Genomic DNA, 12,078 nt, shown 5'->3' with positions numbered 1-12,078 from the left:
TCTTCAGTGTTCTGAGTTTTGACTTCGGTGACACTATCTGTCAGATTAAACTGAGTTACTTGCAATTGAATCCTGCCTCTGTGAATCCGTTACAGTTTATTTATTGTATATATATATATATATATATATATATATATATATATATATATATATATATATATATATATATAACATATAGCTTTGTTTATTTATTGTATATATATATATATATATATATATATATTGTGTATATATATATATATATATATATATATATATATATATATATATATATATATATACGTTTATATGTAAAAATGTTAAAATATATATATATCATATATATATCTTTGAACATAAATGTGCATGTGTGTGTATGTTTTATATATATATATATATATATATATATATATATATATATACATACATTCATAATGTTTATTTTTGTCAGCTATGAATAAACACCTAGAATTATACACCTAGAATTTACTTTTTAAGAACAGTTAAAATTAACTAAGAATGAACACTACGTTTACAGCATTTATTAATCATAGTTAATGTTAATCTCAAAATGTACTACTACATTTTTAAGATCAAAAGTTTGATCTGTTAACATTAGTTAAAGCAGTGTGAACTAACATGAACATTTTTATTAACTAACATTTAAGGTTAATAAATGCTTATTGCTCATTGTTAGTTCACATTAATGCATTAACTGAATTTAACAAATGAGACCGTAATTTACCATATCACCAGCCACATCTCAAATCACAGGCAGCTGTATATGATGGGCCCTTGTCCCATCATATAGAGCTGAAAAATGTCATCACATGACAAAAATTGTGCAGTTTGGGGGCAACACAGCTTACCAGTGACACATTTTACCCCACTTTAATGCTGATAAGCCCAACCCCCATTTATCATTTGAGGACAGAAAAAAAATCTGATTTCTCTAGCACTGAGGGCAGTCATTTGAAGGGTCATAACAGTTTTACTCAAGGGTTTTCAGCACCCTGGCACTTTTGCTGATATGTGCTCAGAATCTGCAGGAGCGTGATATAGTGATAAAAAGATAGAAAGATAGGGAATATATACAGAGAAGTACCATAGAGAGAGTGAAGTGGAGAGAAAGATGAGGAAAAAATGGAGAGAGACGGAGAGACAGATGGAGGAAAGTTGTACTTAGAGCTTTGGAGCAGAGGAAAGGAGGATGAGAGGAAGGAATAGGGGAAAAGATGCGTGGTGACGAGGTGTGCCTGTTGGGAATAGCTTGCCTTCCTGAGTAATTGCAACATGCATGCACACACACTTTTTATATTACACAGACATCTTGTTAGCAGGTGCTAATTGGCTTTTTTGCTTACCTGACGGGGTTTGTGACACGGAAAAAAACCCATAATATTTTCCTATATTGCATAGTTCTTTATCCAACCCTCTTTCACATGTGCTCCTCGTATGTAATCCCACGCAACTCCCAAATAAATACACGCATGCATACGCTGCACACGTGGAATTTCAGTATAGAAAAGCATTAATTAACAGTTGTTCTCAATTTACCACCAAATCAGTTTGGCCTGGACTGGTCAGCAAGTGTTATCGAAATGCACCCTCTTATTGGCTGAGCTGGTCACCATGGCAGCCATTAGTAAGCCATTTGATTGGATCTGGCACATCTGCTTGCTCATGTCACAAGTCCCACGACACCAATCCTCTCTCTCTCTCTAAACACTTGCCCGCCGTTCTGGGTTTTCAACTAGAATACCAACATTTCACTCAGTGCCAAGTGGAGGACAGAACACGCATTTTCAACCATAAAATAAAACCACCAATCAATACTTATCCATGTAGCTTTCCAGGTTGCTAAAAACGGTATAAAGAAATTTCACAAACAGTCATTAGTTTTATGGAGTTTTAAAAGGGAGCCATATGCCAAAATGAAACGTTACACCAACACAACAAAACCCCCAAAGAGACTCTAATGTCACTGTGTCCTTTTGTACAATCTGGAGCTTTCTCAGTTCTGAGCTTCAGGACTGATGTATCCTACTGTAATGAACAGAAAATGTTGATCGCCTATAGTTATATGTGCCATTTCCAAGCATGATTCATCTGACCGTGAAACTAGGAAATCCAGCATGAATTATTTTCATTACTCATTCGCAGCCTCTCTTTTGAATTTCTTTACTCACTTTTTTCATGTTTCTTCCTTTGACTTCCTGTATAGTAGACCTACACATCAAAGAAACTATTTTAATAATCAGTATTTTTTTTCTTTTTTTCCCCTATAAAAATATTAAGACATCCTTTAAACATAGTGTGTAAGATAATAAGACTTGTTTTTAGATAACAGTGAATGTTTACAGTTTAAAAATAATACCACAATAAGCATTTTTTTCCACTATTCCCTTTCAAACAGTGTAATATGGTTTGTGAATGTAAATGTTCTGCAAAGTCAAGTTTGAAAATGCATGAAAAATACTGCTTCCAAAAAAAATAATCAACTCTGAACTGCCAAAACAAGTCCTCTGCAATTCAAATCTCACTGTGTTACGGTTCTTCTGAGTTACTAGATGAGACATTCTGTATAATGCCCGTCTATGTTGTACTTTGTCAACTCGCAAACCCGTCCTTTAACGCAGGATTTTACTGAAGACTGCTTCTCAAATCTCAAAGTTTAAAGTGGGGTTGATCTTGAAAGATGGGTCAGTACCCAGTTTATTTGGACCAGTTTGCTCCTCAGAATCAAACCTTCTATGTATGAATAATTATTGATGAATGTATTTTCTACGGGGTGATCAAAACCGGCTTATGTTATTACTGTCTTACGGAAATACTGTGGGCTGCTATTACCTAAAACTGTGTCTATTAATGCATACAGTTTGTTCTTGCTACCTTGAGTAGAGTTTGTAAAACAAATCTTGCTCCATCTTTTATGTTACATCAGTCATTCACGTTAGTGCCTGGTTCCTGCATGTGCAACGCAATAAATTAGACATATACACATGGGTTTGTTGCTGATGGTGGGGAATTACAGTTGCAACATCTCATGGTAGCGCATCACAGAGGAACGTCCTGCTCAAGTCGCCCTTGCGATGGAGGTTGAGGTTGAATAACTAGTTCTTCCAATGTTTTGTCATCGGACTCGTGTTTGGACTGATGTGGTAAAATTGATGTGATCGTTAAAGGGGATATGAATTTAGAAATCAACTTTTCCTTGAGCTTTTGATATATAAAAGGTTGTGGTAATATAAGAATATCCTGTAAGTTTTAGAGGTGAAAACTTCCTTGTTAGTCAAAGAAAAGCTTTTATAGACACCAGGTCCAGCAAACGATCTTGTGCTTCATTCTTACGTCATATCGCTACGAAACACACCTCTACAGCCCGCCTAATTCAGTAGCCCCGCCCACTGACTCATGGAGGTGATCTCGTGCTACCTAGACAACAACAATAAACATGCTGAGGAAGATAGCAAGATATTGCGCTATTCCTGGTTGTGGAAGAACACAGTCGCTGCATAAGCTTCCTTCGGATCCTAATATTAGGAATGTGTGGTTGAACTTTATTTTTAATGAAGTTCCAGCTCACGTGGGGTAGACATGTTCACTTCATTTTACTGCGGGATCGTTTGTAAACAAACCTCCGGTCGATGCCTGATTTGGATCCGACAGGAATGGTGCAACACACTTATGTGAGTAAAACGTGTTTTTATATGTAATAGTATTGATATAGATTGTTTTGCTTATGTGTACGTGTCTAACAGAAACATACCTTTCGCACGCTGGACACGCGTATGTGCCAGGGCTCGCAAAGCCCGGCAGACCGATGAATCTCATAATATTTTGTTCTTAATCTGTGCTGTTGTCTCTCTCGACTTGACATTTGCACGCGCGCGCATGTGTATGTGTGCACACGGTTCGCGCTTATATTAACCGATTGTCTGGGCTATGTGTAATATGAAAATAATAGTCCAATCAGTCGCTGGTGGATGAGAAATAAATCATTGTGTGTGTTTGATAAAGACGTTTACGAGCCCTGTGATCAAGTAAATCATTCCGGTTGCCGCTTCACCCTCAATCTCTCCTCTCCCTCATGTGAACTGACAGGGGAGCTGAAGCTCATTATATATGCAAATCTTATCCAATCCTAGCTGTGGGCGCTTACTTCCAAGTCTCCAGTGTTGCACGCCCATCAAAACCCAGCGTTTTGGAGAGAGCCTCAAAACCAGTGTAGAAAATAGCCTATTACTTATTGGTTATGATGTTTTTGAATATAAAAAAAAAAAACACACAAACGTCATTAGTTGACCTCAGACAACAGTATATATATTTTTAAAAAAAAGCCAGTTCATGACACCTTTAATGTCTTCACAGTGTGTACAATCTTCGAGGACTGAGGAAGCTGAATTCAGTTATGATAATGGGCGTTTAGCTTCCGACAAGCGCTGTAAGTGGTAGACCAATCACAACAGACTTGGACATCTGGCCAATCAGAGCAGAGTAGCTCGCGGAAAAGAGGGATTTAGAGAGAATTCAATGAAAAATGTACTGTTTATTATGAAAAAAATTCAAGTGTTTTTCGACCTTTTATGCATGTAAACTTGTAGGAGACCTCCAAAACAAAATCAGGAACCTTGAAAATAGCATAAAAGGGGCATTTCAAAGAATAAAATGCATATAAAAAAGAGACAAAACAAATAGCCTAATGTCTTGGCATTCTCAGAAAATCAGCCTATTATACCCATTATCGTATTATATTGTTATTACATCTTAAAAAGACGTCAGAGACCATATCTTGAATTTAGGCGTATTTAACTTTACAGGCAAATAGATTTGTTCTTCTTGTTATGAAAATATTCTATTCTAATCTTGTAATATTGCGTACATTTTGTTTTAGAAATATTTGTTAATATTACTGAAAAAAGAAAATACTTAAAAGATTTTTGCAGTGCATAAACAATGCTAAACAGTATCCGAAACAAAGTATACCACTATACAACACATCCAAACTCATCCATTCTTTTCTTTATTCTCTCTTCTGTTGTTTTAAACACATCCTCTTGTTTTTGCCCTCTCAGCTCTAGTGCTTTTCCTGTTTTAAACACCAACAGGCAGATACTCACCTCTCTCTCTCTCGCTCTCTCTCTCTCTCTGCATGCAATGCTCTGAGGCTGTGTCCTCCCTGATGCATAGTTTGTCCCTGCCTAATTATCACCCAGGTTTGCTTTAACAAACCTCAGGAGTGGAGCCAACAAAAAGAAGAGGGAGAGAGTGTGAGCCTGAGAAAGCTGATGTGTTTGCATAATGGCGACAGAAATAGAGAGAAAAGAGGTGTTGGAGTGTTAGGGAGTGAGGAGAAGAGGTGATAGGGTAGGGCAGAGAGACAGAAGGATAGGTGCAGAGTAAAACGGAGAAAGAGAAAGGGAGATGGAAGACATGCAGAGGCACAAACTGGTTTAAATCGAGGGAGGTGAAGGTCAGGCCTAAATCAATTGCATTTGCCATTTGTGTTTGAGTAACTACAGAAAAAAACCTAGGTCAATATACAGCAGTGCGCACTTCTGAATTTGTGTTTGTGTGTGTGAGACGTGGTTCTGATGACTAGGATTCTCAAGTGCAGATTTATCACTAGTATTGATTAGCTAACGGGCAGGCACTTAACACGGGCAGAGAGCAAGAGCGGCGCACGCTTACGATCGACACACATGCATACGCGCAAATACTGAGTCAACAGTTGGACATTTCTGTTCATTTGCATAGCACTCTACTATCGTAAATTATATATCTAAGATCTTGCAATGCACTTTCAAAAAGCACACACCTCTTACACAAACTGTACACTATCCATCCTTCAAAAGTTTGGGGTCAATAATTTTTTTTGGAAACACTTATAATCTATTAATAAATAAATCTATTAATTCATGCATTAACTTACATAAACTAACAATGCGCAATATATTTTTACAGCATTGATTTAGCTTTGTTAATGTTAGTTGATAAATGTTTTCAGTGTCACATGATCCTTTAGAAATCATTCTGATATACTGCTTTGGTGCTAAAAAAAATTACTTCTTATTATCAATGTTTTAAACAGTTGTTCTACGTAATATTTTTGTGAAAACTGTGATATCCCCCCCCCCCAGAATTATTTGACAAAAAGAATGTTCAGAAAGAAAAGCATTTATTTGAAATTGCATTTTTTTCAAAAATGTTATAGTCACTATTTTTTATTTTTTTTAAATTGTATTGACCCCAAACCTTTGAACGGTAGTATAGATCAGATCTAATATAAAGCATTTCAAATATGTAGTTAGTTTTGTAGTTAGGATTTGCAAGCACAAAATAAGATATGTACAGTTGTTAATCGCAGCTAGTGGCAGTGTTTGCATTTTCAAAACATTGCTAATTTGTAGAGTCACACATGGCAATAGTCAGTGTGTGAAATATTTTTACATTTTAAAGGTTCATAATTTGTTTAGTAATTTTCAAGAAGTTGGTTTCCTTTGTGATAATGAGTGTACATTATCTGGCTACCAAATAAAGTAATAAATTAATTTAACCTCAATGTAATATCTTATGTTAATTTATTCATGACATAATAGTTTATGTAACAGTCATTATATACAATTATTTGACCAAAGAATGCAATGATTTACTAATTGGAAACAAGTTTCCCACAGAAGTGTGTCTTACTTTTAAATGTGGTCATGAAAAGATTTTAAAAGTTGGAAATTCTGCCATCATTCCCTCACCCTTGTGTCTTTCCGAACCTATATGACTTTCTTTCTTCAGCAGGGCAACAAAATAAAATATTCTAAAGAGTGCTGGGGTCCGAGCAACATTGCACCCCATAGATTTTTACTTTATTAAATGGGGAAAAAGTTTTTTGTGTTCCACAGAAGAAAGAAATGTTACACTTTATTTTACAGTGTCCTTGTTACCGGTATATATGTTACACATACTTAGCAATTTCAGTAAATTATGCATAATTACACGCAACTAACCCTCAACCAAATCCTACACCAAAACTATATTAAGTACATGTAGTTAAATAATATGACTCAGTACTTACATATATAAATACACTGCAACAGCGACACCTTAAAATAAAGTGAAACCGAAATAAATTAATAAAAGAGCATGAGAGTAAATAAATGATTAAATAATTATTATTTTGGGGTGGACTATCTCTTTAATTCTGTCATGATGGTTTAGCAGTCAGTCTGGTGCAAACAAGTATGCTCTGACATTAGATTGCTAATGTTGCTATTTCAGGTTAGAGGTGGTTTCACACAGAGCATAGTCTATTGGAAAAAACAGTTGTTACATGTTACACACTTGTTATTTAGAACCTCATGGGAGCAGGAACATTACAGGCCCGTAACTAATGACTAAAAGTGCAACTCTGAGATAATTGCAGATGTAGTTACTGATCCTCAGGAGAAACCTACTGTGATGGGCTGTAGTTTATGATAGTTGTTAAACAGTGTCCATATTGCCCAGATCACTCTTAAAATACTATTAAATATACCACAGTACTATCATGGATCAAAAATACATAGAATTATCATGGGAGCATATCCAATGACCCAGCTTACCCAGTACTTTTTGTTGAAGTCCCCTTAAATATTAGTTAAGTCTTAACTGTTCACGCAACTGCAATGCCAAAGAGCTCAATGTTTGATGACTATTGGAACGTACAGATAGAAGGGAGGAATCTGGAGGCTTTACTGTATTTCTGAGAAGATCTACCGTCTTGTCAGATCAAATTACATTTTAATACATCACAGCGAGCAAACAGTTTTGAAAAAGCAGTCTATCTTTAATTCCTTCATTTTATTCAGAATCTGCTGATGAGTTGTTTTTCTCTTGTCGATCTTTGCAGGCATGTGTGTGTGTCTGTGTGTGTGTGTGTTGGGAAGGAGGGGCAGCTCTATCAGAGATGGTTTAAGAGTTTAGCACTCATTTCATCTCACTGGGTCTCTAATCGCTCTTTTGCTCCTCGAATAGCATCTCTGTTCTCACTCACGGGGCTATCAGAGATCGTCTGTTCAAATTCAGAAAAGTGCAAAGCCTCAGGCTGACAACAGCTCCCATCACACACGTACGTTCTCACTCTCTCACCTTTGTTTCCACCTGCTGATTCTCACTTGCTCTCTTTCACCTTCTAATTCCTCTCACCTCGCTGATGCTTCTCTCCTTTAATGTCTTTTCCCTCTTGAGCTGTCTCTACATTTGTCTCATTCAGCCTCTGAAAAAGAGGGGGGTTGGGGGTAAAGAAACTGACTCACCTCCTCCTCCACCCAGAAGTGTCTTGTTAGCTGAAACGACAAAAAGAAAACAGGGGATTCATCTGGGAAGATGTCAAGAGACATTATAGCAAACAGTGACTTAAAAGGAAGTAATACCTTACTGGTCAATCAGAGGGGAGTTCAACAATTGAAGAACTTCAACTCACTCTAATACAATATTATAAATATATAATACACCATTATACAGTACTGTTCAAAAGTTATCTTATGCTCATCATCTTTATATGATCAAAAATACAGTAAAAGAAGTACTAATTATTAAAAATGTAATGTATTCCTGAGACAGGAAAGCTGAATTTTCAGTATTATTACTCCAGTCTTCAGTGTCACATGATTCTACACAAATTATTCTAACATGCTAATTTGAAAACAACATTTATTTAAAATAGTAATTTACTTAAATGTTTGCTTACTGAATAAAACAATTAATTTATTTTAAAAATACACATAATGTACAATACAATATAACAAATCTGATGTAATAATATGATGCATATATAAAGTATGACAATGGAGATTATCCATTATCTAAAGAATTCAGTTTAAAAGGGTCATAAGGAAAAATATTTCTTTAAACATGAAATCATACTGTAACCTTAAAAAAAGCATGAGAACAGAAAAATTGAAAAAATTGATACTGTAAAAATAAATGAATTCATCTTTTGTCAGATTGTAAGTAAACTTCATTCGTGAGTCTGTTCATCCAATGTGCTAATTGACAGTTGCATCAATACAGTAAAAAGCAGGGTCCTGAACCTGTGTCATAGGTGAAACAAAAGCCTTCATCTAATTTGACAAAGTAAACTTGTAGATAAAGAGCTGCTTTTTCCTTATGAGACCTGAATGACAGAAAATATACAGAAAAAATGTTTTTATCTATCAGTTTTAATGCTAATAAAAAGGAGAAGTTGACTCTGTTCACATCGAACCATGTTGCACATTTGAGTTCAAGTATGTGGTGTAGCAGCACAACAAAGCAGCAGTGAAACAATGTTGTTTCATGATCAAACAGTGAAGCTAAAACACAAATGAGCAATAAGATTGCTGATTATTTTTTCCCATTTAAAATTCATTACACCTCTGCACATGGACATTAAACTACATAAGTGACAAGCTTATGAGCCAACAAATAATTTACCAGATGGAGTTAATGTAAGCCCAGACAAACACATTTTTGAAAATGAATATACACACAGCCACATAAAAAAGCGTGCGCGCGCACAAACACACACACACGCGCGCACACACACACACACACACACACACACACACACACACAAACACACACTTTAGCAAGAGATAGACTGACAAACAGAAAATACTATGGAGAGAGAGGTAACCATAGCAACTCCAAAGCCCAAAGGTTTGTTACTGAAACCTAGTTAATTACACAGGGAGGGCAAAGGAGGAGAGACGGAGACAGACGAGATGAGAAAGACAGGAGAGACGGAGCAGGAAAGATGTAATTTGCAAGTGGAGGCCCCTTTCTTTCCTGTCTGTCAGAGAGAGAAAAAACTACTAGTGAGAAGAAAAAAGGGATCAGATATGCACGAGGAAGGACAGAGAGCAAAACAGTGGGAGAGAGAATGAGCAGAGGCTGTAAGTTGATGATACCCCAGGGAGAGAGATTTGCCATCTGCTTAAACCCTGTGTGCAGTGTCTTACCCAGGGGAAGGGTGACAGTAGCACCATAGAGATGATGATGTTCTCACACACCACACATCTCTGTGAGGCATATTGACATGATGAGATTGTATACGGGAATGTGTTCACAAAATTCAATCTTCTTATTTAGAACTGTAACAATTCCTTTCAGGCAGGATGAAATGGATCTGCCATGAAAACAATGTGCATGAACATCAATACCAAGGTTGAGATTGTAAACAAAAATACTGTGTTGATTCTTATAGTGTCAATTCGACTCTACACAGCAAAGCACACAGCAAGAGGAAATATATGTCAAAGACTAAAGTTTACAGGCGGATTAGGATCCCAGAGAGGGATTAGAAAAAAGAAAAACAAAAGGATGAATAGTTGGGAATAAAAGAAAAGTTCAACAGAAGGTTGGGGGAGAGAGGAGGGACGGATGTAGATGGGAGACATGAGGGACGGAGATAAAAGCTGGGAGGTATATTATGGATCCAGAATGTGCAACAACACAGGTATGAAAACATAAACGAAGAGATGAAAAGAACAAAAGAGAAATGTAAAACAAACAAAACAGCATGAGTTTACATCATACACAAGACAGAGAGCAACTGAGAGTGTGTTTTTTGTTATAATAAATGCATTAATAAGAAGATCCAACACGATCTCATGGTAATGCGTATCAATAGTACGAGTGTGAAATCTCGTGGAATGGATACGCCAAAATGAGTTTTGCCATGCAAATGCTACGCAGTTTTTCGCGTGCATATGATACACACTTTATGGCGTGCATATGACACGCTCTTAGGATTAGGGATTATATGCATGCGAAAATCTGCGGACCATATGCACACCAAAACTCATTTTTGCGTATAGGCCTACATTCATCCACGAGATTGCACACTCCAACACTAGTACTATTTTATACGCATTTTCGTGAGATCAGGCTCGGTCACATCTAAATTTTTCAGTTGGCCAAATTTAATTTCTGTGATTTGATACAATTACATAAACAGAATATCAATTTGGCCAACTAAAAAAAAAAGATGTGACCAGTCACTAGAAAATTTTCAATTGGAGACCTGATTTTTTTTTTTTACAGTGTCTTTTTTTACATCTATCTATCTATCTATCTATCTATCTATCTATCTATCTATCTATCTATCTATCTATCTATCTATCTATCTATCTATCTATCTATCTATCTATCTATCTATCCATCCATCCATCCATCCATCCATCCATCCATCCATCCATCCATCCATCCATCCATCCATCCATCCATCCGTATTTTTAGTATTTATTTTAAAATAATAACTTAAGGAAGTAACAATTTAAACAACATATTTGTGAACTATAATGTTCAGCTGTTCTTGTTAATACTTAATAGTCAACTTATTTTTGGGATCCTAGTCATCATGCTCGGTAAACACCGATGAAGGAAGATGTAGGCTACCTTTAATTCCATCAAGCTGACTGCAAACTAAAAGAAACCCAGGCCAACCCAAGTTAGGTTGAAAATGGACAAACACAGCAACTGGGTTCAATGTTTGCCTAACCTGCTGGGTGGTTTTATTTCACTCAACTATTGTTTAAACATTACTGTATTGCTTGCTTAAAATTAACATTGAAAATGTACATTTATTAATGTGTTTAATAAATTAACATTATTGTTAAGTTGAATAAATAATAATTAAACAATAAGCATTTATGATTAATAAATGTTAACCTTTAGATTATTATTGTTGCCTCTAAAAATTATGCATCTGATTTTGGGTTGATTTAAAGCCAGCCATATAATTATATAGTTGGGTAACAATAGTTGAGTTAAATAAAACTACACGTTGGGCAAACATTTAACCCCACCAATGGGTTTGTCCATTTTCAACCCAATGTGGATTGTTTTTAACCCATTTTTTGAGTGTATTCTGTGGGAGTCGTATAAAAATACAACATCAAGTGAGGTTGTACAGAAAATGGTCAAGTGTTTGGAATGGAAGTTTGTGTTTCTGAAATAGCCTGCCACCGGGGAGAAGGGGTGAAACCAGTGAGAGAGAGAGACGTTGTGTGTTTGTCTGAACAGATGTCCTTAATGTCTGACACTCCAGAACCCTGCAGACACCTTGGCTTGTGCACACAATCA

General features: G+C 36.1%; 1 protein-coding gene across 1 annotated transcript in view; it reads right to left on the bottom strand.

Moving 5' to 3' along the window:
- macrod1 (mono-ADP ribosylhydrolase 1) overlaps positions 1-12,078 on the bottom strand; it is a 66,456-nt gene that overhangs the window by 19,894 nt on the left and 34,484 nt on the right. The window contains exon 4 of the mRNA XM_067457274.1: positions 8,268-8,297. Coding sequence (XP_067313375.1) covers positions 8,268-8,297 — 30 coding nt within the window. The remainder of the gene's footprint in view (positions 1-8,267; positions 8,298-12,078) is intronic.

This window comes from Pseudorasbora parva, chromosome 11 (genome assembly GCF_024679245.1).
Source record: "Pseudorasbora parva isolate DD20220531a chromosome 11, ASM2467924v1, whole genome shotgun sequence".
Taxonomy (NCBI): Eukaryota; Metazoa; Chordata; class Actinopteri; order Cypriniformes; family Gobionidae; genus Pseudorasbora; species Pseudorasbora parva.
This window is presented reverse-complemented; position numbering and strand designations above follow the sequence as displayed.